Raw genomic sequence first — 25448 nt, 5'->3', positions numbered from 1 at the left:
CTGGTCTTCCTCTGGGAATCCAGTGGAAAAGGCAGCTGCTCTTCTGGGAATCCAGTGGAAAAGGCTGTCCTGGTGTCCAAAATCTCAGATGATATCCAGTTAGGAATGCTTGGCTCCTCCCTCTGGGCAGAGCTTCTCACAATGTGGGATGATGTAGTTTTATCAGTCATGCTGTGGCACTCAATGGCCCATTAACAGCAGATGTGTCCCCAGAGGGAGGATTGGTCATGGAAGAGATAAAGAAAACTGCCCAATTAAGAGAAGATAACAGAGCCACACCTCTAACAGATGGCAAATAGAATACACACATTACCTTGCAATCTAGGACAAAATGATGACAAGTGGTAGAACTTCAGTGAAAGAACTTTGCAGCAGTAATTTGGTTATGACAAATTGATATTTTTTTTTAAAATTAGTATCTTAGTGGATATCCCTTGGATCTTAACCATCCTTCTTGAAACAAGGCAATAATAATTAGTAGGAGTACTAGGAAAACACATACTAATAGACACACTAAGGCTTCCTTGATGCACAGCAGTTATTGCCTGAAGAAGAAATAGCACATTTTCCCAATTATAGGCCTATTGATTTTGGTCCTAACAATTGCAAACAGTCATAATGAGTATTGTTCTATGAACTCTAAGGCATATTTTACAAACAGTTGTACATTTTTCTAACTTTTGTGTGATAACCCTTCAGTGTGTTTGTTAGAGTTTTTGGAACATGATAGCCTTGATTTGAAAAGCTTTGTAGGGCAATGTTGGCTTTCTCTTGGACTTGGTGAGAAAGTGGCCCTCTCTCAGCTGCTGTGAAATGGCCGTGGCATGTGGCCAGCAGCATCTTTTCAGGACGGCTTGCTTGCTATTGCTGACACGGTCCCACACCCTCGCACGCTTCTTTCCACTGAATTTTGTTGGTTGGGCCCTTGCAGGGGCTTTTCCTACACTCTGCTTCTGGCTTTGGTGTCTGCAGCTCTTCTCAGATCCGACCTTGGAGGCAGGCTCGGGGCTCGGGGGCAGGGCCACTCCCGATGCAGACACGCTGGGCTCCAGGGAGGGGTGACTTTGGAGCCAGTCCACTCGGTTTCCGTGGTGATGGGAATTGCGGCGGCCCCGGTGCGAATGGTAGGGGGCGATCTCAGTGGCCGCGTGGCACGGTGTAATGGCTGCGGAATTCCCCTGTAACCCGGGAGGGCTTGGAGCGGCTGCATGGCATGGTGTCCCCGGTGGGGAGCAGAAGCGTTCCCCACATGGTCTGCTCCCCCAGGGCAGGGCAGCGTGGTGTGCCCGCCCGGGTCAGCTGCCGGGACTGTGGCGGCCGCCGTCTCTCCACGTGTCTGGATTGTGCAATCGGCGCCACTGGCCCTCTGGACGACACCGGCGTCCTTGGCTCCGGCAGCCCCCGAATGGTCTCTGTTTTCCGGGATTCCCCCACTCCCTGGGGCTGTGCTGGTTCCCACAGCCGCTCCACATTGGTCAGCCACAGTCCCAGTAGCAGAGCACGTTTTCACAGCGGCCGGGGCCTGCCGGCTCCCGCGGCAATGCCAGCTCACACACAGGGTGGAACGAAGGGGCGGCTGCGCTGCTGCCCTTCCCCCTTTGCCTTTCATAATCCAGTTCTTTAATAAGTCCAGAACAAGTGTCCATGGTTTTATAATACCAATGGCTGCATCATCGCCAAATGAGACTGCCTCAAATATATTTTGTCCAGCCCTCTCCCAAAAGGGCAAATCTAAAGCATCCCCTTTTGATACGTGCAGCTCATGGTTTTCGCACCATGTGAATAAAGCTTGTAGAGCTCACTCATCATGGTTTATTTCTCTTCTTTGGAGGACGAAAATCAGTACCTTCGTTACAGAGTTTTCTGGTCCTGACATCCAAGCTCCCATGGTCTCCTAAGTGATTCCAGTCCACAAATACAGGGCTAGAAACCTCGCAGCACTTTATGCTACTTAGCAAAGTCCCAGGTTTTCACCATATCAGCTCTGTCACCATTCCCAGCTCCCAGGCTGTATTTCTCCAGTTCCAAACACCAATTTGGGCCTGTTGCTCTTGTAATCTGGTTCCCACACCGTTTCCCAGCTCTTACGCTGCTTGTAATCCGGTTGTACACCGATTTCCAGCTCTAACGCCATGTGTCTCCTTTGCTCTGTGCTTCTGAGTTCTTATCACTTCAGGGTTCACCACGTGTTAGGTCATGTCTGGGGATTGTGGGTGCAGGAGACAGAGATCACTCAGCCCCAAGGTTTGTGTGGCACAGAGAGGGTTTATTTCCCAGCCTACCCCTCACACAGAGCATTTGAAAGACCCGGTCTGCATATTCTCATTGGTCTGAACTCCACACCCCCTCGGCATCTGGCCAGTGAAATGCTTGCAGCTTCCTAAGAGATCTGACTGGGGGAAGCCCCTGGCAGTCAATCCCGGGGCTTGGCAGCAAGCTCATCTCTGACATTTGGGAGCACCAGCCAATGGGTGCCTTCTTTCTCTTCAGTTCTGTTAGGTCTCGGTTTGGTTTCAGTTATGTCAGGTTGGGACTAAAGGCACAAAAAGGGTGCCATGTTTACAATAAAGGGATCTCCTTTAGATGCATGAGGGGATCTGTGTCACTTTGTTCCCCACTGCTGCATTCAAATCTGCCTTTTGGGAGTGCTAATTCACTAAACAGTCACTATACACAAACAAGGCATGGGCTATAATTCTCAAAAAACTTCAAATTGTCTCAAGCCGTTTTGTTTTGTTTTGTTTGTTTGACAGAACACCTACTTTATGTGTGAGGTAGAGAGTTATATCTTACAGACTGCCTTAAAATAAGAGATACTGGAACCCCACCAAATCAGATCAACCAAAGCACTCCTAATCTATTACTAAGTATTAACAAGGTCTGAACTTATATTTTCTGTCTCAAGACTTTGTATGTACATCCATCCACACAATACCACTGTGATTAACTACACTGACACACAGGTTTGCATAAAGATTATTTTCCCAAATACGCTGGAGTATGGTAGAGCAAAAGAAAACCTTGATTGCAGTGTCTAAAGACATTGCACGTGGTTAAATATTCCCTTTCTGTTCACAACTTTAAATTAAAATTTACACCTTTATAACTAAAGGTACTATAAATAAAGGCACTAGAGGTTCCCATGAACTCCACAGATCTTTGAGAGGTGTTTGAAGGCTAGGTCTGTATACACAGAAGTGCTTCATCAGCAGGTTTTAAGTTGCAGAGTTTTCTGACTATTTGCCACCTGTCACTTCTGTTTACAGTGGATATAAAATAATTTTCATGCTGAAAATCATTAACAACTACCTTCCATATTTATTCATGGTTAAGCACTCATGCCAGCTCCTGTTGAAGTCAAGAGCAGGTTTCTGAAAATAGCAGGAATAGGATTAAACCTAAAAGGTCTGCCACTGCTATCACTGAAATATTAATTGGCATGTTTTCTTAATTTTCAACCAAAATATGACCATGGCTTTTAATGTTGGGTTTTTGCAGCCAGTATGCAGATATAATAATCACAGAACTGAGGTCATTTGATATTACAGAAAGGTTAAAAACTAGGCATGGGATGGTCATAATGAAAATTTCTAACTAACAAAAACTGGTTTGTCCTGCAGCCTTGAACTCATGTCCTTATACCCTTCCCAAAAGAAAACCTAATCACTGAAGATGCATCATCATCCCAAAAATATGTTGAAATTAGGCTCATGATTCCCTCAGAGAGCTAGGAGGTAATATTTTGCTGCAGCCAAAAGGTTATTAGAAAAAAGAATGAAAGCTGTTGGTGCTAGGTGGTGTTAGTTCTGGTTTGCATTTGTTCCAGTTGATTTCTTGGGTGTTGCTGTGAGCTGGAAAAGGGGCAGGCTTGAACACCAGAGTAAAAGAGAGGTAGGAGAAGAGGAGAGGGGACAGAAAAGTAGGCTGTCAGGAGAGAATAGAAGTTGCCTAGCACCCAGCCAAAGGGGAAGGGGACAGGGATCACCCAAGGCTGTGAAAAGCAATCAAAAGCAGCATTGTGTTGGTGTGTGTGCATGTTCAGCTCTTAGGAGACAGAGATACACAGCCGGCTCAGTTGAATCCTTACTAAGAAGAAGGTTCTCTTTTGCTTTAATGACTTTGTCTCCACATAATGGTAATTAAGAATTTGTTTATTTCTAACACCTCTCTCCCAGCAGCTCAGAGGGGCATTGCACAGCACTTGTTGTGCTCCAGAGAGCACAAAGCAGGCTGGCCTGGTGGCCCTGAATATTTCTGCAAAACACTCTGCATTTCACACCTTTGCTGTGGCTCAGGGCAGAACTGCAGGCCTGCAGGCGCTTCCTGGCAGAGCTGTGGGAGGCACTGGCTCCTGCAGATGTGAGCTGCCAAGCTGTCAGTGCCTCAGGCTGGCCTGGGTTGCCCTGGCAGAAGTGCCGTGCCTGAAGGACGCTGCCCTGTGCTCCAGCCTGCCCAGCAGCCCGGCTCCCTGCGCCGCTGCCCAGAGTGCTGCACACACTGCTGCCCTTTGCCAGGAGTCACAGGGCAGCCGGCAGAAGAGTAGGAATCCTCAGCGAGGCCAGCGGCCCTGGGCTGCCCCTGGCCTTTCTCTGCTCCTGGGCAGACTCCAGACGGCCAATTCCTCCAGTCTGGGCTGTGCCCAGCACGGCTACGCTTCCCCTCGGGAGCAGCCAGCTGCCACCTGGGCTCTGAGAGCGGAGGATTCGCCCGCTGCCAGGAAGAGGCACCCAGGGCCCGGCTGCTGCCTCCTGCAGCTCCAAGGGCCTCCTTCCAGCCTGCCTCTGCCCAGGCTCAGGCTGCTCCGGGCTCTGCCAGGCCTCTGCTGGGGCTGCACCCCGGCCAAGGCCGGGCCTGCTCTCACCTCACAGGCGCTGCCAGCTCTGCACCAGAGGAGACCTTTCAGAGCCCCCTCTCTGATCCTTCTGCTTTCTCACTTGAGCAAGGCTCTCCTTCTGCCAAAGAGATTGCACTTGGGGATACAAATCCAAGTGGCAGGAACTCGAATGCTCCTGAGTCACAGCAGAGAGCCTGCATCCGCATAGAGTATTTGGGCTGTCCCATTTCTCCTTTGTTTTTTCATGCAAACGCCATTGCCCTTTCTACCTCAAATAGAGGTACCACAGCAGACCAAAACCAGACACATGGGTCATATTCCAAAAGCAGCATGGTCTGGAGGGGATAAATGAAGATGAGCATTCCCCAATTTGACACCATGCTAAAGACACTGTAGGTGTGACTTCCTCCTTTAACAAACAACAGACATTTTACAAGGAAATCATGAGCTTATTCACAGAAGAAGAAGAAGAAGGAAGGAAATTACAAGGAGAGTTTTGGTTTGAAATATTTTATTAACTTCAAATCCTACTCCGCACACCTATTACAAAATCATACCCTAACCCTAACCCCTTAAGACTAGTTGTAACCCTAACACTAAACCTAAACCTAAGCCTAGTCATAACAGTAACTCTAACCGTAACCGCAGGACTAAACCTAGTCCTAAGCCTAACCCTAAGCCTAAGCCTAACCCTAAGCCTAAGCCTAAACCTAAACCTAAGCCTAAACTTACACCTAAATCTAAGCCTAAATCTAAGCCTAAACCTAAGCCTAAGCCTAAACCTAAGCCTAAATCTAAGCCTAAACCTAAGTCTAAGCCTAAGCCTAAGCCTAAGCCTAAACTTTACCTTTATCCTAACCTACAATCCTGCTCTAAGGTGGTTGATAACTAAGTGGTGCTGTCTTGTCTCCTTCCTCTTCCTCACTGCAACAAGCAGTGGCACCAGGCTGGATGCAGGCTCAGCAGATGTTATAAATGGATGCTGCACAAAGGAAAAAAGAAAATCAAGAGAAGTCAATGAACCATGACTTTCCAAACTCAGTGCTTCACAGGATTCACAGGGCTCCTAGAAAGATCCAGAAAGATGGACCATCTGCACCTCAATCATCATGTGCAAGACCTTGCCATCACAGGCAAACCTGGCCCAGAATCCCACTCATCCATTTATCCAGATGTCTTCATCTTGCTGGGATCTTTGCCCTGCCAGTGCTCTAGAAATGGTGCTTTCTGTCCTTGGAGTTTCTTCCTTTCAGGAAACTCCAAAGCCTCACATGGGTTCCTCACTTTGAACAACAGGCACTGTGTTGATTTCCACAGGGAGACAGAGCAGTGTCTACCTTTCCATGCCCTGCCCCTCCTGTGCTGGATGGCACCTTCCTTCCCAGCAGGGACAGCCCAGTGGCACTGGCTGCTGCACTTCCCTCTCTGCCACACGAGCTGGCAGTAACCCTGGGGCAGTTCCTGTCTGCTTGAGCGTGCCAGGCAGCAGATGGGGCTGGGACAAGTCCCTCTCAGCTCTCCCTGTTTGCGTGCCAGAAACCTCGAAGGGTGGGCTGGGGGCACAAACCAGGGCCCCTCAGAGGCTCACAGTGAGCCCCCCACAGCCCCTCCTGCCCACAGCCAAATCTCTGACCACTCAGCCAGCCTGGCTTCCTTGGGTTCCTGCACCACCTTTGCATGTCTCTGTACCCTGCATTGCTCTACTTCAATTCTTTTGCCATTGGATAAAATGGAGCACACCATCAAATTACGAAACAGGGCAGCAGAAACAGTCAGAGGACAGAGTACCTGTCCTCTCAGGAAATGCGGAGAGAGGTGGAGTTATTCAGTTGTGTGAAAAACAGGCCCCAGAGAGGCACTTATTGCCACTTTCCAAAACTTCAGATTGGCTTTGAAGAAAGTGGGGGACACCTTTTTGAACGGGACAAGTTACAACAGGATGTGGGTGAAAAATTTTAAACACACAGGGGATCAAGTCAGAGTAGGTCGAAGGAAGAAATTGTTTCCTCATGGCATGGTGCCACCCTGGCATGGGTTGCCCCAAGAGCTTGTAGTTGCCCTGTCCCTGGAACCATTCCAGGTCAGGTGGAAAATGGCTCTGAGCAATCTGATCTCTTTAAAGATGTCCCTGCTCATTGCAGGACACTTGCACCAGATGACCTTTACAGGGCCCTGCCAGCCCAGCCCAGTCTAGGACTCCTCACCATTTTCATTTGAAGAGCACCAAGAGTGGAGGTGAGGAGGAAGGGGTGATCTGATGCCTTGGACTTCAGTAGAGGAGGAGCCCATCCCTCACACCCTGTTTCACCTGCAGCCCCTTTGCATTTTACCTGCAGGAGCTCCTTGGCAGACCAGCGCCGCTCCTCGTCTGTCTGCAGGCAGCAGCTCAGGAAGTCACGCAGCCAAGCTGAGAGGAGCTTGGGATGCAGCAGCTGTGGGGTCCCTATTGAGGCTATCATGAATTTAGCCTGGAGAAAAAGGAAACACCTGCTGCTTTCCCCATCTGTAACTGCTCTCCCACATCCCACTGTTTAAATCCTGTTCTTCAGTGGCAGTTTCTGCCCTGGCAGAGACCCAGAGATGACTTTCCTTCACCTACAAAAAACCCAAACCCCGATGCAGCCACAGCTTTTCCAACATCCCTCAGATCTTGCCATGGCTGCTGATTTAATTGACCTACTCAGTGGGAACTACATCAACAAAAACACGTTTGCTTCTCTGAGGATTCACACCAGCTTGACAGGCTTTTAGGAAGAGGGACTTTACTATACTAATTCCAAGGATTAGTACATGAACGGCATCACTGCAGTGCTTGTTGGTCCCTTAAGCACAACTGCCATAGAACAAAACTCATCAAGCTTTTTCTCCTGTTCTTGAAAACAATGGTAATTGGAAGGAAAGAAAGGAAATCCATCAGTTATTCCCCAGGTAAGGCAACTAACACCTACAATCTCATATTCCACACAGACACATTAAGATGCCTGCAGAAATGTGTTGGGATGAAAATGCCTGCTTGGGCACACAGGAAACACCTGCAGCTCTGTCTCTCAACTGTCTGAAAATTTCAGCTTCTCTTATGTGGAAAAGAAAAGCTTTTCATGGTCAGAAGAAGGAGAGGTGCCATCACTATGGTCACTCTCTGCTCTTTTGGATACTCAAGTCAATGCATTAATGGTAGGCCCATCCCAGAAAGTGCCAGGATACACTGGGAGGTTTTGTCAGGCTCACCACATCACCAGGTGCTGGCTTGGTGACGTGGAGAACATGGCTTCAACTGTGAGAGAAACATGGTCACTGAGTGTTTCACAAGAAGCAGAAGAGACTCTGTGGTCTCTACACCCTCCTGCCCAGATTTCAGGCAAGCTTCCCAGAAAGAAGAAACTGCACAGGGGATGCAGTCCCCCTCTGAAAACCACAGTTTTAGAAACTCTGTTTGGTTTGGGTTTCCTTCCTTCATTTCTGGAAGCATAAGAGTAGTTCTAAGATTCTTGTTTCATATTATTGGAGCCATCTACGCAGACAAATAACTGGAACCACTTATAACCCAAAGGCAAGTGTTGCCTGAGAATGGAGTTTTTTTGCATGTGGTAAGGCTTGAGTTCCCCCACTGATGCAACCAAAACTACAGCAGACACTGATGTGTTGCAGGGACATTTTTAGGAGGGCACTGTGCTGGAAGTACTTCCAGCAGATGGCAATGGGATTTTGTCCAATGGCACACAGAACATGGGACAGGTGAGAAAGACAGCGGGATCAGTGAGGATTTGCTCCTTACCGAGGCAGGACTCTGGTTCCAGTAAGGAGGTTCTTGTTCCACCATTTCAATTCCCACAATTCCAAAAGACCATATGTCCACTTTGGGGCCATATGGTTGACACGTCACCACTTCAGGTGCCATCCACCAAGCAGTCCCTGCTAACGAGCTCCGTATATTCTTCTCAGGAGTGAGTTGAGTAGAGAGGCCAAAATCGGCTGAGGAGAAAGCAAAACAACTGTTGTTATTTTATTCTGTGCAATTAGGAAACCAAGCAAAATAATTTCTCTGTAGAAGTTTGAGAATGTGCTGTTCAATGTCCTGGACAACTGTCCCTGCTCTGTTTTCTCAGGTCTTTAGCCAAGGAAATATGGCATTGGCGACTTAAAAAATCCTCACATTTTTTTACACTACCTCCAGCAGTGGCTTTTGTTCTTTGGAAGCTTTAGACCTGTAGCTCCCTCCCTGTGGAAGGGACACACAGAGCAACACCACTCTTGGCTGCTTGTTCCTTGTCATGCCTCTGAGCACATTGCAGCCGTGTCACCAGCTCACAGCAGATGTCCCTGCACTGTCACCAGCACCATTTCTGGGGAGCTGGCAGTCACTCCAAGCAGCCCCACACCCACATCCCTGGAATGTTGCACCTGACCAAGAATACACTGACCCAGCTTGACAGATCCGTCGGTTCTGAGGAGGATGTTGCTGCTCTTCACATCTCGGTGGATCACGTGGTTGGAGTGAAGAAAATCCAGTCCTTGCAGGCACTGAGAGAGGAAACAGAAACAAGAAGGCAAAACTAAGTGATGTGATTTCATCACATAAGAAAGGACACAAAGAATCAAAAAGATTCCCTCTCCAGAGGAATGGGAAAAAATGGCAGAAGACAGTGCCACTGAGAGGAAGAGCTTGCTGCTGCAACACTTGCAGAGCAGAACCTTTCTAAGAAAAGGCATGTCAGCTTTTGAAAGAGCAACAGCTCCTGCTGTTGTAGACTGTCCCCTGCACACCAGCCAGGATGACTGCTGCTGCAGGGGATGTGCTCAGAAGCAAACAGTGCTTTGGCTGCACTCCTATCCTTTTTAGCTGAGGACTGAGAGAAACGAGTCTCTCTCTTTTCCTTTGCTGTTCCTTTCAAATCCTGCCACCAGCACCTTTGCTTTTACAGGCAAGGAATGCAGTGAAGACAGGCAAAAGTTTAGAGAGGCAAGATGGAGAAGAGCAAATACAAGAGGCAGAGCGAGAACACAACAGCAGGAGATAAGAGTACAAGAACTGAGTTCAGTGAGTGCAGGGGCACTGGCAGCCATTTCACTTGAGATTCTTCTACTTGCCCACAGCGTAGCAACAACACAGAAACAAAGCTTGGCACATGAAACCTCTCCTGTCCTGAGCCCCTGTTTCCCAGACAATCCCGCCCAAGCCCTCAGCAGCACAGATGGGATTGCTGACCTCCCGACTGATGGCTGCCATCTCCTCTTCAGACAGGTAGCTCTTGCTGATGACATCGCTCAGGGTGCCTCCGTCCATGTACTCCATAACCAGCCAGAGTTCCTCACCCAGAAGGTAGCTGAAAGAAGGAAACAAGGACATGGGGATAAACATGCATGGCTACGTTGATATTTTCCTTCCAGGTTTCTTGTTTCCAAGTGCCTTTGTGACGAGGACAGAATCAAAGGAATAGACATTCCCTCTAGGCTGGGCATTGTTTGCAGTCTGTGCAGTCTCAAGGAGAAAGGCACAGCTGTGAAAAAGGAGATGGCTTAGATGGCCAGCAAGCAAAAAGTGCAGTTTAGTAACAGCCCAGACAAAAAACCTGTCAGGCATGGTGCTTCTGGAAATAAGCACCCAGTTTTTCTGGCATGCATAGCAATGGCAAAGAGAGGCAAGGATCTAAGGGAAATCCACAAATCCACTTTAGGAAGGTTCATCAGCATTGAAGAAACTTTAAAAAATCAATCCTGTAAAACTGTGGAGACAGTGATCTTTGAGGGTATTGACTTAGAAAGATACAGCTGATCCAGGTTTTGAATATTTTTGAATAATTTTTAAACTATGTGTGCCAGGGAGGACTCATGCAGACAAGATGCACTCTCTTCTCATCTATTGGAGATGAGAAGAGAAATATTAAGAAATAATTAACAGCTCCACTTTCTGCCCCTGACCAAAGTGAGTTTTTAACCTCTCATGTTTCCTGTATGTAAATGCACATTCACGGGATAAGACCATGACCTCTCACCTGTCTAAATAATTCACAACACTGGGACTCCTATGCCTCTTCATGATCATGATTTCATTAAGGGTTAGCTGCTTCCTTTTCCGTCCTCGAAGCTTTATTTTCTTTATAGCCACCTAAAGAGACATTGAAAACCAATAACTTGAGAAGTTGGTGGCAAGAGACCACAACAGACATGGAGTGAGGGATTTTGCAATGACACAGCTGAGCTGTGCCAAACTGCCTTGTGATTAGTACTGCAGTAATTAGGAACTGACATTCCAACAGCCCATTTCTCTGCTCCCTTGGGGGGCAGTTACAGGACATGTGGGGCCACTGATGTTGCCTTGACAACTTGGTATCCGTGGTGTGTCAACTATCAGCCACAAACCTCTGACCACACTCTCTGCTGCTTTGGATGGGATTCAGAAGTAATCCAGGCCTTGATACTCTGTGGATACATCTTGGGGTATGGGCAGGGCTTAGGGCTTTTAGGGACGCCTTGCAGATCTCTCCCTATGTGCAGCTCCCAAGTGCAGCACTGCAGGTGGCTAAGGAACTGCCAGGAACTTTCAGATGTATTTGCTGGCAGCCAGAAATGAGAATTCAGGACTCTGAAGCTGTAGCCCCAAAGGGCAGTGAGGTGCTCTAAGGCACCACCTTTGTTTTAGCCTTGGAGAGCGAGTGAGCGCGTCCTTCTCTGAAAGGAACCGCTGCCCTCCGTGCCTTCCTTCTGGCAGCTGAGAAGGACAAAGCCCCAAATGTATTTTGCAGGCTGGCACCAGTCTGTGCTTCTTGTGCCTTTTCAGCACAGCTCTACCCAAAGCTCCAGTCCCAGCTCACAGCAAAGGGGAAAGGCCTCGAATGCAGCAGAGTCTGCAGGGGCTGTTGACATTTACCTCACCGCATGTGGCATTGTCGAGTGCTCTAACCACATTTCCAAAAGACCTAGAAACAAAACAGAAGCAGAGAAAGGAGAAGCTGTTTAGCTCTTGGAGTGAAAGCCAGCCCACACAGGAGACGTCTCCTGTAAATGCCCAAAACCTGCAGGATGCAGGAGGGCTCTGCCAGAAGGCAGATGATGCATTTTCCTCTCAAGTTCATGGGCACTGGACCTGTTCCTGAAGCATTGGGGTTCACTGCCTCAGCTCCTAAAGAGAGTTTGTTCTTTCATCTTGGGTTTCAGTTTCTAAACTGTGTGGTTCCTATCCTAACGACAGAGTATTTCCTTCAGCAAACCATAGGAAAGAAATGTTCCTGAGAACTGTAACCTGACAGCTTTGATAGGGGGTAGGTTGCTCTTTCATGCAAGCAAGATTCTTCTTTGTTCATTAGTGTGGCACTATGATTTTGAGACATACAAAAACGCTAAAGAAATTAACACAATGCTGTCCTATACTTGAGAGAGAAGATATTCCAGGTTCTGTCCCTTGATGCAGGCAAGACCTCGGCAGCACGGAGATGTCTCTGACAAAGCCTTCTGAGCACACTCACAAATTCTGAGCAGCGCTAAGAGATGGGACAATCTATCCAAAGGGTGTGAACATGTTTGCAGCTGGCCTGACTTCATGCTGGATAGACATTCCACCAGAAAAACTCCTGGCCCATGGCTGTGCAGAAGTAACTGCAGTTGGACTCACCCGCTGCCAATGTGTTCCAGTTCCGTGTATTTCATTGTGGGATTTTCCATGGTCACCATTCTCCCTGAGGGAAACAAAGTGCAAGATGCTCACTTTAAAGCAGAGATGCCAGCTTCCAGGAGATACAAAAGGCAGCCCCACTGTCTGGGGCTCTGAGTCCTTTGTGGTCAGCTGGGTAACAAAAACCACAACAACCACAACAGCAACAGGACATGCAGCCCTGCAGTGCAGATGGCTGGCACAGAGACTGACTTTGTCCAGTCCTTTAAAGAGTTCTCTTGACAGGAAACAAAGCACAGGGAGATGCATTCCCAGGAGAGGAGGACATCTTTTCCATCTTTCAGCAGTTTGCCAAAATAATGCCTTTCTGTTTGTAAACCACAGCAGCTCAAGCTATAACCAATCCTGACGGGGCTTTCAGCATCAGGACCCTCACCCTTCATGAGCAGGCTGAGCTCAAAGATGCCCCTCTCCCAGCTAAGGAAGGCTCCAGGCTCTGCAGTCCCACCAGCCCTCAGGGACAGGGCAGCTACCACAACAAGGCTAGCAAAGCCCAAGCAGGAGCACTGACAAGCAGTGGGAAGAAGCCACAAGCAGCCTGAGCCCCGTACAAGCTGTTGCCCCCATTCAGGACACAAAGGATGGGCTTTGAGATCAGACACAGCGAGGTGCAGATCAATGCCCTTCTTGTCCCAACAGGTGATGGCAGACCCAGAATCCACTGGGCTCTGCTCTCAGCCCCACCAGGTCTTATCTGAGAGCACAGCACTGGCAGCTGTTGTGGGCAAGAAGCAGATTGATGGGGTTGTGCTGCAGAATCACAAAGGACTTGATGTGTTTTCCTAGAGAGTGATCTGAGCAGGGCTTGGGCCAATGAGTAGGATTCTAAGAGTCATGGGAAAGATTGGGAATCAGGTATGAAAAAGTGCACAGAGTACACTGTCCCTTAGATAAGAAATATATCGGACATACCCAGTATCTGCAGATATTTCTCCTCAATCTCCCATTTTGGAGCAGCCAGGCTACTGTCAGAACTGGTGATGAACGAACTGTCCGAGCTTGACTTCCAAGATTCAACAGTATATCTTCCTCCAGGTAATGCTGCTGCAGCAGCAGGTTTAATGCCAGAGCCCATGATGTGCTGAACCTGTCGCACTTCTGGTGGGGACAGTTCCTGTGCCTCACGCCAACCTTGGGGCCCTTCATTGCCCGTTGTTTGCTGGAAGTCTTTGCAGGCTGCCAGGTGAGATGTCGACACTTGCACCTCAAGTCAAAGAGAACAAAGCAGTCAGAGACTACAGCTTGTCCCTGTCAGCCAAGAGTCATTGACTGTGAGGAAAGGGAAGGAACCCATTTACAAGGGATACAGACAGGGATTCAGTCCTCCATCTGGGTCACCATGTTCCACTGCAAAGAAACAGGGAGAGCAGCAACAGGCCATCAGGAATCAATTTGGATGACTGCTGGCCAAAAGGCCAAAGGACAAGTCCCACTGTCCAGGGCAGCAGCTGAGATTCAGCACAGCAGGAAATGTCCTTCAGAGAGACTGTGATCCACACTAGACCAGGATGGCACTCAGAGGCACGGCCCCACTCCCGGCTGCTCTGCAGTGGAAAGGCAAGAAGGGCAGAAAGCACCAGTTTGGTGACTGCAGTGGCTGTCCCTCCCTCACTCACTTCATTTTGTAGAGCCTTAGGGAGGCGGTTAAGTTTCCCTCTGATGATTTTCATTTCTTCCTCCAGCCTCTTCTCCCTTGCCTTGTTCCTGTCCTCAGATTCCTGCAGCTCTGCCTCCACATCTTCCTTGATGGTCTGTAAACAACAATGCATGGGAAGTTTCATGAGTGGAGTGGCTGCCACTCTTCCACTTACCTGGTTTTGTTGATCGCTCCTGTGCTGATGGCGATTCATCTCCTCTTGAATTCCTCTCATCTCATCTTTGTTCCTCCTCTTCACTGCCATGATGGCACTCTGAGCTTCGGGCAGCTCTGCCTGGGGCTCTGACTTGATGTTCTGTACACACAAATGCACAGCAAGTGACTGGAACAATGACACTGCTAAATTTGCTGTAATCAGAAATAAAGCACAGCCCCTCCCTGCTCCTCTGATCTCTGAGGACCAGTTGGAATGAAAGGCCATTGATATCCTGCTCAATTCCCAAACAAAACACACTCTGATTCCCTGGGCTGCAAAAAGGAACAGACATTGATAACCTGAACGTGATCTCTAATGCCATACTGGCCAGCCTTGAACCACAACAGATCCATCGGCACCAAGCTCATGAAAAACGACTTAATTTTCCAGAAGTGACACATTGGAAAATAAAATTCTAGCTGACCCACTACAAGTACTGTAAAAAGGCTGAAAATAATGAGGAAAAGTAGCATGGTAGGGAAAAAAAAGAAAATGAACAAGCCTCATCCTCCAAGAAAAGAAAAATTAACAATTTAATTAAAGGAAAAAAAAGTAAATTCCAAAAGTGGCTAAAATATTTTGATTGAGTGAGCAAAATCTGAATGTCCCTCACCAGACTCCCCATGTCCAGGCTAAAGCTCTCTCAGCACCTCGTCTCTGGGCTGCTGCTCCACACCCTTGCCCAGCTCCCATCTCCTTCTGTGCACACGCTCCAGCCCGTCAAGGACTTGCTGCTTCACAGGGCCCACAACTGCACACAGCACTCACTGCAGCTGCGGCCGCAGCGCTGCCCAGCACAGGCCGACACTCACTGCCCTGCTCCTGCTGCCCCTCTGCTGCTGACACAGCCCACCCTGCCCTTGGCCTTCTTGGCCACCTGCCCACAGGCTGGCTCTTGCTCAGCTGCTCTGGACCGGCAGCAGCCCTGCCCCCTTTTGGCCCACGCAGCTCGCCAGACACACTCTTGCCCATCTGACTGCAAATACTGCATCCAACATTTCAACATGTCCTTCCTGCTCTGAGCAACACAAGACAGCACTCAAGGACTTGCAGCTTCACCCCCACTCCAGGCTCCAAGGCACTTTCCAAAGCTGCAGACTTCACCGCTAAAAGGAGCCACAGAAACTCACCCCTTCTGCCTTTTGCCTCACCAGAAGGCTTCGCAACTACGCGCCTCCTTTCCTTGGCCACAGGGGACAAGAATGGCTCCCCACAGCTTCACGGGCAGCACAATCATCTCCTTGCAGCTTATCAGAAGGCAAAAGGCAGCTGGGCCAAAATAATCTGTACGAGTGAAGAACTCCTCAAGAAAACTGCAAAACTCTTCCACAAGCCAAATACACCTTTCCACTCAGGAAAAACAAAAAAAGCAAGCTCTGGGACCTCCAGCACTACCACCTGTGCCCTTGGCCAATGCACTGCAGAAGCCCAGACATAGAGCTTCACTGAGCCAGGCAGCCAAAAGCCCACCCAGAGCCCCCAGCTCTTCGGTGCCTCGACATGACAGGGCAAAGGCCAATTTCCAGCTGGCACTGCCTGCAGGAATTGGCTACGTCCTGCAGGACTCCAGCACTCTGCCTCCTCGGCCAGCAACAGCAAGTGCTGGCTGCTCAGAAACTTGCACCTCTGCCTTGCACTAAAGACAGCAGCACCCACAACTGGCACTTACTCTCTTGGGATGATCAGGCTGGGCTGTGACCACGGCTGGAGTCTCGTGGTCATCTTGCTCCCTTTGCTCCTCTTTGGCTTCTTCTCCAGGAGCAGAGGGAGCCAGGGGAGAGATGGCTGTTGCATTTGTCTCCTGTGGCAAGAGAGAAGCATGAGGGACAGCCAGTTACCTACCATTTCTAACCTCATTTCTCCTGGCATTTACAACCACATCTTGTAAGGAGAACTCATCAACTGTGTTAGCAATGGCATTCTCAGTGTCTCCAACCCCATTAAAATGGGCCAATTCAACACTATATGGCTATGAATTTGATATTCCTTCCTGGCTGCTATCAGCAAGCAACGTTGTCTCTGCAAAACAGAGCTTATACTTCTTGCAAGCTCAGAAATGGACAAGTAGCAAAGAGCCAGCAACGCCGTTGCTATTGCTGCTGCAGACAGGGAAAACTACAACTGGATCAGAATCCCATCTAGTGCTGGAAAAGGGCAGGAGATGTTGTGCAGAAACCCCCTTGCTGGCTGGAGAAAGAGAAAAAGAACAGGGCTTCTCATCCTGGCATACCAAAAACACCTACAAGCCACAGGATGCAAGTGAGCCATTCCAGTGTCTAAAGCACTTGGATGCACTGAGGGCAGGTTTGGCAGGGCAACAGCCCTTGTGCTGAGCACTGTCATATGGGCATCTATGGAAATTCTTCAGTTCTCCTTCTTCAGATTTCTGAGATTGAAATTAGGAAGTATCCACTTCTGTTGTTGTTGTTGTTGTTGAAGTCATGGGAATTATTTTCTTTGGGCTTTTCTCTCTGGATTTTCTTTTGGCCGTCCTTGCTGGCCCTCTATACTCTTCTGTGTCTAGTCAAGGTGACAGCTCGCTCCCGAATTTTTAAATAGGAGGAACATGAAATCTTCCTTTCTCACTCACCTCAGGATCAGGTCCGCTGAATACATGTTTTATGTGACCTGTAGTGGGCAGGGAAAATGAATCAGATGCTGTGAGAAAAGTTCCTGGCCTGGTGAATCCCACACAAGAGTTCATCTCAAACAGAGATTATTTTCCCTTTCACAACATCCCTCCAGGAGACACATTTCATTCACACAGCCACCAAGAGATCAGGACAATGTTCTTGCTTGTTCCTACACTTCAACCTCTTTAGCCAGCAAAATAATACAAACATGATCAAGAAAATACAAATACTTCATTAACACTCAATACTCCTGTTCTAGTAAACACTTAAAATAGCTTCTAAAATCCTCTCCTTCAGGTGGTTTAAAAAAAAAAAAAATCAGTTGCATGCACTAATTCTCATTAACTTGCTGTAAACAGTTGCCCAGAAAAGCTTCCCCAAAATTCCTCTGAGCTTTGGCAGTTCTATTGTGAAACAGCACAGCAGCAGCTGCAGGGTTCAGGAGGAGACACTCACTGGTTTGGAGTTTGCACTTCTTTGCAAAGGAAATTACTCTTTTAGCACTAGGTAAAGGGTCAAGTTGGACAATCAAATTCTTTCATGACCAAATTTAGAAAGAAAGAAGCTTTCCCTGAATTCTGGGAACAGCTGCAACTGGGAACAACAGAGTTTTTAGAAGGCCTTCCGAGAAGTTCTCCCAGTCTACAGTTTCAAAGCTGTCTTGCTTGTCCCAGCAGACTGAGGAAATGACAGACCCTGTTGCCACAGACTCTCCCAGGGAGGGAAGGGAATCCCTGCAGGTTCCCTGGCAATGCTGCCCCTGTGGCTACAGACACCCCCTTTTTAGCTGAACCTCTTGACAGGAGCTTTATTAAACCAGTGGCATCCTAATGCTCTTTCTGTTTCTCAATCAGCTCAGTCACTACGAAGGAGCAGGAAGACATACAAAAGCCGGTTATGTTACACCCTAACCTAAGTAGAGGGAAAATCTCTACTTACGTGCCAGGTGAGTCAGAAAATAGCCGGAATAAGTAACACCACAAACAGTAACCACTGCAGCAGCAAGCTGCTGAATCATTGTAGCACTGCTGTGCAAGTTTGCACGCTGTGCTCCAACACTAGAACAAACAAGGCTCCTGTCAGTGTGCAGCTGCCCACTGACAAATGCCTCAAGGCGCAGGGTGCTCCTGCTCTGAGCAAGCCCTAGGACTGCTCTGACACTGAGGCCTTCCGTGCACCAAGGCAACCTTCTCATGTCACCACTGTGACGTGGCAACCATGCCCTGACATCACAAAGCAAACGCTCCATGCTGGTCTGTGACTTTATACAAAGCAATAACCAACCTTCCCCACAGCAAACACAAAATAGCCTGGGAAGTTCTCCTCTGTCACACAGCAGCACAAATTGCCCTCCTGGGCCAAACCCTGTTGTTCAAGGGATCCAAGAGCAACTCCAAGAGTGCCCCAAGCACCTACAGCCTGTAGCCCAAGTGAGCACTCAGATGGGACCTAAGCAAAGGAAGCCAGATCAAGAAAATGGCCCACAGCATTGCACATGTGAGAAACGACTCTCACTTTGAAAACTTTAAGGGTTTATTAAACCTTAACAAAGGACTGAACAAGGAAAAATGTTCAGCACTGGCAGTCTCTGTGACTTGCAGCCACATCCTCATCTACAAAAGAGGTACTCTGCCTTTGATAGCCTTAGCCCCTCCAAGAGTTTGGTCAGTCAACTCTTTCTCTGCTGACCATTACTAGTTTCTTACATCTTGATTGGACGTCAGGTGTTTCACACCCCACCTCCTGGTCACAAGCCAGCCCTCCCCAAATGCCCTGACTACCAAGGTTATTACAAGGCGGAGGGGAAAGAGGACAATGGGAGGATATATTACAATAACATCACTTTACATTTATACATCCATATAATATTTACCTCTTAATTTTGAGAGCCAACCATTACATTACTCATCTGTAACACACAGAGCCAGGAGAGAAGACACTGTTGTTGGCAGAACAGCTGAAATAATTGCTAAAAATCTCCCCATATATTTCCACATTTTCGGACATGCGCAGGGCTCCTGTGCATGTACATCTCTGCCTTTAGTCCCCTTTGGAAGCAGTCACGCTGGCAGCATCTGCCCAGCAGCAGCAGCTGCTCCATGCTGGGAACGTGACTGGAGGTGCTGATTTCCAGAGGCTTCTGTGTGCCAGGGGAAGGCAAGGCAGGAGCGGGTTGAACGGCGCTGGCGCTGCTGCTGCTCTGTGCCAGGGAGCCCCAGCTGGGCAGGGCACGGTGCCCTCTGTGCTGCGGGCTCTTTCTCCTGCCAGAGCTGGGCACACCTGGGAACAAGGCAGGAAAACTTGTGGGAAACCAAGGGCTCTGTGGGGCTCCTCTGCTCGGCACACACCCAGGACACCTGTAGCAAAGAGCTCTGGAGCCTAAAAAGAGAAACCAGAGGGAAAGAGCTGGAAAAGGTTTCATTGGGACCTTTCTTACCTGCTAACAGAAGTTGCCAAAATGAAAGGTTACCAAGCAGGGCCTGATCCCTGCTGCCAGCTCAGGGTTAGAAAGAAAGTAATACTTTGTTTCAGCGCTGGGTGTGTAGGGATTCACTTCCATAACACCTGCACACCCAGCAATCTGACGTAGTAGTTTGTATCCATGGAACTAAGACATAGTCAATACTTTGCTGAAATTCACAGGCTAAACATTACTCCAAATTATTTGACATATTTAAACCTCTTCTCAGAATTTATTGACATCAGAGTAGGAGTGTCTTGTAGGTCCCTGGTGGTGGTTGCCACAGGTTCAGGAGGAGACCCATGCACAAAAGGACCTAAGACACAACTGAGCTTGCAAAGCAAATTTATTCCATTAGTTGCAGTAGCAAATAACACATACCAACCCCTGGATTCCCAAACATCCACTGAGCAGGAGAAGGAGCTGGAGCGTGGTGCTCAGTAGGAGGCACAGGTAGGCAGTGCACTTCCAGGACATCCCCTGGATCAAAACGGTGTGCATCTCATCCTTCTCACCCCTCCACCCCAGAACCAGGCCTTCTATCTCCTGCTCAGGACTGGGATTTTCCCAGTTACAGCATCAGCTCACACACGGCCGGCGTGTGAGATGAGGCCACCATGGCTCACCATAGTCCATGACTCCCTGCCAACAAGGGCTCCATGATGCATTATTGCCCTTTCAAAGCTGAACTGCCCACCCACTGACCAATACATTCTTTCTCTTTCAAGGGTCAAGTTCCCCCCTTTAAACAATACACTTTTCTTCATTGTCTTGTCAACCTGCTCAAACATGGATCAAATATGGCAGGGCCTTGGATCTTGGGTTTCCTGCTGTCAGGATGACCCGAGTGTCCCTTTTTCCCAGCCCGATGGTCAAAGGAAGAGTCGGAATTCTTTGGCTCTGATTCACAAGATTGTTCATTATCTAGTATCTAAAATATTTTCTCTCAGACTCGCAGAGGTCTGATCTGCAGGTCTGTCAAGGGCACACTGCCCTGCCCTGAGGCAGTGCTATCTCTTGATACTAAAATCTACATGCCCTTTATTTACAGTTATTTTCCAATACCTATCACCTATGTTAGACTGTCTACTTCTACTCTAAACCAATCCAAAAGTGCCAGCATCACCCAGAACATGGATGTTAGGAAGGAGAAAGAAGAAGGACAGGGAACACCCAAATTCCTCCATCTTGGGACTCCAAACCCCTCTTCTAAAAATCCCAAAATTCTACTTTTCACCCTGTAACAACTACTATTATGCTACTTCAACTTCTGTGACTTGTGATTCTTCATACAAGGTTGTTAATTTGCTCCATGGCTTAAGATCAAAATCCCAAGTGTCTTTGGCTTCCTGACAGGATCTTCAAGCCCCCTGCCAAGGCTCGAGCCATCCAGGGCACCCAGAGGGATGTCCTGGGTTCTGACACTCCAACACGACTCCTGTTCCTCACACAGTCATTTAGGAAATATCTCAATTTTCAAATTCCCCTCTGCTAGTCAAGAGCCTCCTAAAAACACTTTCTTCCCTTTCAATGCATTCCAGCTGCCTTCTTAGCAAGACCTCTCTCTTTATTCTCAAGGCTAAGATAGCCACTTGCACACATTGATCACTGCAATGGGGGAATACAGGGTTCAGCACTGCCTCTTAAAGCTGAAGGAATTCACAAGACTAAGCCCCGTTTGTTACACTTCATGCCTCTCCTTCCTTTTCTGGGAATCAAACACAAGCATTTCATCAATACACCCTGCAAGTGCTCTTGCTGAGTGACACCACATTGCTGTGTCAATAAAGCAGCTGGGACTCCATTTCTTCATGCAGGGAAAGCCAATTCTTTATTCATATAATACATTTTTATACGGTTTTCACAGCCCTCATGTTCAACTCCAACTGCCTGGTAGTTTCCTTGCCACACCATTCATTGCTTAGAAGGTGTTTTTGTGTGTACATGCTAAGAGCTTCTCTTTTACTCAGGTGTTTACATTTTTCCTTTGTGGACTCTCATGGGTCAGATTTCCTGTTTATTACAGATGCAAACTGTTTTCTAACTGCAACAGCTTGCTGTGCTAACTGCACTCACAATTTTTCACATGGGAAGTTAGCTAGCTGCACATAGAAGACATAACAGGCCAGCTGGTAATTGAGCAGAGCAAGGCCTGATTTTATAAGGCCTTTCTTTTCTAATACCCCTACCTGTGTGCAACACATGGTGACTTTCTTTCAGAAATTAATCAGGAAAGCACAGATTGCCTACTGAAATTATTCTGCTCTTTTCCAAATCAGTTCACTACTCAAGTACAACCTCAGGCACATCCCTGATTCCCTCTCTCCCAGCAGCTCAGAGCGGCACTGCACAGTGCTTGCTGTGCTCCAGAGAGCACAAAGCAGGCTGGCCTGGTGGCCCTGGATATTTCTGCAAAACACTCTGCATTTCACACCTTTGCTGTGGCTCAGGGCAGAACTGCAGGCCTGCAGGCGCTTCCTGGCAGAGCTGTGGGAGGCACTGGCTCCTGCAGATGTGAGCTGCCATGCTGTCAGTGCCTCAGGCTGGCCTGGGTTGCCCTGGCAGAAGTGCCGTGCCTGAAGGACGCTGCCCTGTGCTCCAGCCTGCCCAGCAGCCCGGCTCCCTGCGCCGCTGCCCAGAGTGCTGCACACACTGCTGCCCTTTGCCAGGAGTCACAGGGCAGCCGGCAGAAGAGTAGGAATCCTCAGCCAGGCCACCGGCCCTCGGCTGCCCCTGGCCTTCCTCTGCTCCTGGGCAGACTCCAGACGGCCAATGCCTCCAGTCTGGGCTGTGCCCAGCACGGCTACGCTTCCCCTCGGGAGCAGCCAGCTGCCACCTGGGCTCTGAGAGCGGAGGATTTGCCCGCTGCCAGGAAGAGGCACCCAGGGCCCGGCTGCTGCCTCCTGCAGCTCCAAGGGCCTCCTTCCAGCCTGCCTCTGCCCAGGCTCAGGCTGCTCCGGGCTCTGCCAGGCCTCTGCTGGGGCTGCACCCCGGCCAAGGCCGGGCCCGCTCTCACCTCACAGGCGCTGCCAGCTCTGCACCAGAGGAGACCTTTCAGAGCCCCCTCTCTGATCCTTCTGCTTTCTCACTTGAGCAAGGCTCTCCTTCTGCCAAAGAGATTGCACTTGGGGATACAAATCTAAGTGGCAGGAACTCGAATGCTCCTGAGTCACAGCAGAGAGCCTGCATCCGCATAGAGTATTTGGGCTGCCCCATTCCTCCATTGTATTTCCCTGCAAACGCCATTGCCCTTTCTACCTCAAATAGAGGTACCACAGCAGACCAAAACTAGACAAGTGGGTCATATTCCAAAAGCAGCATGGTCTGGAGAAGATAAATGAAGATGAGCATTCCCCAATTTGACACCATGCCAAAGACACTGTGGGGGTGACTTCCTCCTTTAACAAACAACAGACAATTTACAAGGAATTCTTGAGCTTATTCACAGAGTAAGAAGGAAGGAAATTACAAGGAGAGTTTTGGTTTTAAAAATTTTATTAATTTCAAATCCTACTCAGCAGACCTATTAGACAATCATACCCTAACCCTAACCCCCTAAGATTAGTTGTAACCCTAATGCTAACGCTAACCCTAACACTAACCCTAAACCTAAAGCTAGTCATAACACTAACTCTAACTGTAACCCTAGTCCTAAACCTACTCCTAAACCTAGTCCTAAGCCTAAGCCTAAGCCTAAACCTAAGCCTAAGCCTAAGCCTAAATCTAAGCCTAAGCCTAAGGCTAAACCTAAGCCTAAGCCTAAACCTAAGCCTAAACCAAGCCTAAATCTAACCAAGCCCTAACCCTTAACCTTGTCCTAACCTACAATCCTGCTCTAAGCTGGTTGAGAAACAAGTGGTGCTGATGTGATTTTCACTTTCTTGTCTCCTTCCTCTTCTTCAAGGAAACAATCAGTGGCACCAGGCTGGATGCAGGCTCAGCAGATGTTATAAATGGATGCTGCACAAAGGAAAAAAGAAAATCAAGAGAAGTCAATGAACCATGACTTTCCAAACTCAGTGCTTCACAGGATTCACAGGGCTCCTAGAAAGATCCAGAAAGATGGACCATCTGCACCTCAATCATCATGTGCAAGACCTTGCCATCACAGACAAACCTGGCCCAGAATCCCACTCATCCTTTTATGAAGGTGTTTTCATCTTGCTGGGATTTTTGCACTGACAGTGCTCTAGAAATGGTGCTTTCAGTCCTTGGAGTTTCTTCTTTTCAGGAAACTCCAAAGCCTCACATTGGTCCTTGTCTTTGAACAATAGGCACTGGGCTGATTCCCACAGGGAGACAGAGCAGTGTCTACCTTTCCATGCCCTGCCCCTCCTGTGCTGGATGGCACCTTCCTTCCCAGCAGGGACAGCCCAGTGGCACTGGTTGCTGCACTTCCCTCTCTGCCACACGAGCTGGCAGTAACCCTGGGGCAGTTCCTGTCTGCTTGAGCGTGCCAGGCAGCAGATGGGGCTGGGACAAGTCCCTCTCAGCTCTCCCTGTTTGCGTGCCAGAAACCTCGAAGGGTGGGCTGGGGGCACAAACCAGGGCCCCTCAGAGGCTCACAGTGAGCCCTCCACAGCCCCTCCTGCCCACAGCCAAATCTCTGACCACTCAGCCAGCCTGGCTTCCTTGGGTTCCTGCACCACCTTTTCATGTCTCTGTACCCTGCATTGCTCTACTTCAATTCTTTTGCCATTGGATAAAATGGGGCACCCCACCAAATTGCAGAACAGGGCAACAGAAAACAGTCAGAGGACAGAGCACCTCTCCTTTCAGGAAAAACAGAGAGAGGTGGAGTTATTCAGTTGTGTGAAGAACAGGCCCAAGGAGATTTTATAGCCATTTTCCAAAATTCAGGGTGGCTTTGAAGAAAGTGGGGGACACCTTTTTTGAACAGGGCCAGTTACAACAGAATGTGGGGAAATATTTCTAAACACAAAGGGGATGCAATCTTAGGTAGAACTTGTTTACTTAGAACATTCTGCCACACTGGCACAGGGGTCCCCAAGAGCTTGTAGGTGCCTCATCCCTGGAACCATTCCAGGTCAGGTGGAAAATGGCTCTGAGCAATCTGATCTCTTTAAAGATGTCCCTGCTCATTGCAGGACACTTGCACCAGATGACCTTTACAGGGCCCTGCCAGCCCAACCCACTCTAGGATTTCTCACTGTTTCCATTTGAAGAGCACCATGAGTGGAGGTGAGGAGGAAGGGGGCTCATCTGATGCCTTGGACTTCCATGGAGGAGGAGCCCATCCTTCACACCTTGTTTCACCTGCAGCCCCTTTTCATTTTACCTGCAGGAGCTCCTTGGCAGACCAGCGCCGCGCCTCGTCTGCCTGCAGGCAGCAGCTCAGGAAGTCACACAGGCAAGGTGAAAACATCTTGGGCTCCTGCAGCTTTAGTTTCCCTCCTGTGCCTATCAGGATTTGAGGCTGGGGAAAAAGGAAACAGGGAGGTTCCACCTGCTGCTTTGCCCATCTGTAACTGCTCTCCCTGAGCCCATTGTTTAAGCTCCACTCTGCAGTGGCAGTTTCTGCCCTGGCAGAGACACAGAGATGACTTTCCTTCACCAACAAAAAACCCAAACCACACAGCTTTTCCAACATCCTGCAGATCTTGCCTTGGCAGCTGATTTCAATGACAGACCTAACAAGTGGGAACTACATCAGCAAAGCACGTTTGATTCTCTGGGAATTCACACCAGCTTGATAGGCTTTTTGGAAGAGGGACTTTGCTATACTAACTCTGCTATTTCCAAGGATTAGTACAAGAAAGGCATCTCTGCAGTGCTTGTTGGTCCCTTAAGCACAGCTGCCATAAAACAAAACTCATCAAGTTCTCTCCTTTGTTCTTGAAAACAATGGTAATTGGAAGGAAAGAAAGGAAATCCACCAGGTATTCCTCAGGTAAGGAAACAAACATTTAAATCTCAAATTCCACACAGACACATTAAGATGCCTGCAGAAATGTATTGGGATGAAAATGCCTGCTTG

At 48.7% G+C, this 25448-nt stretch overlaps 1 protein-coding gene and 1 long non-coding RNA gene across 3 annotated transcripts; one reads left to right on the top strand and one right to left on the bottom strand.

Annotated features, from left to right (window-relative positions):
• Nucleotides 1-5328: 5328 nt before the first annotated feature.
• Nucleotides 5329-18173, bottom strand: LOC135304004 (serine/threonine-protein kinase PAK 3-like). Of its 2 annotated transcripts, XM_064426319.1 has the most exons (13): nucleotides 17929-18173; nucleotides 16947-16984; nucleotides 16026-16157; nucleotides 14120-14455; nucleotides 13416-13707; nucleotides 12444-12507; nucleotides 11703-11751; nucleotides 10828-10940; nucleotides 10041-10158; nucleotides 9256-9355; nucleotides 8610-8806; nucleotides 7165-7302; nucleotides 5329-5816 (listed from the first exon to the last, which is right to left on the bottom strand). In XM_064426319.1, exons 1-13 carry the CDS (start codon nucleotides 18005-18007, stop codon nucleotides 5694-5696), a joined length of 1779 nt encoding a protein of 592 aa, XP_064282389.1. In that variant the 5' UTR covers nucleotides 18008-18173; the 3' UTR covers nucleotides 5329-5693. The 2 variants fall into 2 exon arrangements, with proteins under 2 accessions (XP_064282389.1, XP_064282390.1); XM_064426320.1 differs by lacking the exon at nucleotides 7165-7302 and having other exon boundaries at nucleotides 17929-18172.
• A 64-nt stretch (nucleotides 18174-18237) lies between these two features.
• Nucleotides 18238-24603, top strand: LOC135304005 (uncharacterized). Its single transcript, XR_010365440.1, has 3 exons — nucleotides 18238-18613; nucleotides 23355-23600; nucleotides 24559-24603. It is a non-coding gene; the product is annotated as an uncharacterized LOC135304005 (long non-coding RNA).
• Nucleotides 24604-25448: the final 845 nt, after the last annotated feature.

This window comes from Passer domesticus, chromosome 6 (genome assembly GCF_036417665.1).
Source record: "Passer domesticus isolate bPasDom1 chromosome 6, bPasDom1.hap1, whole genome shotgun sequence".
Taxonomy (NCBI): Eukaryota; Metazoa; Chordata; class Aves; order Passeriformes; family Passeridae; genus Passer; species Passer domesticus.
The sequence above is the reverse complement of the archived record's forward strand: the minus strand, read 5'-3'. Positions and strand labels throughout refer to the sequence as shown.

Coding starts and splice junctions, on each gene's coding strand:
- LOC135304004 (XM_064426319.1), bottom strand. CDS start 18,007: ATGATTCAGCAGCTTGCTGCTGCAGTGGTTACTGTTTGTGGTGTTACT. Junction 12,508..13,415: donor GAAATATCTGCAGATACTGG/GTATGTCCGATA, acceptor TGTTTCCCTCAG/GGAGAATGGTGACCATGGAA. Junction 9,356..10,040: donor TGGCAGCCATCAGTCGGGAG/GTCAGCAATCCC, acceptor TTCCTCTCTCAG/TGCCTGCAAGGACTGGATTT.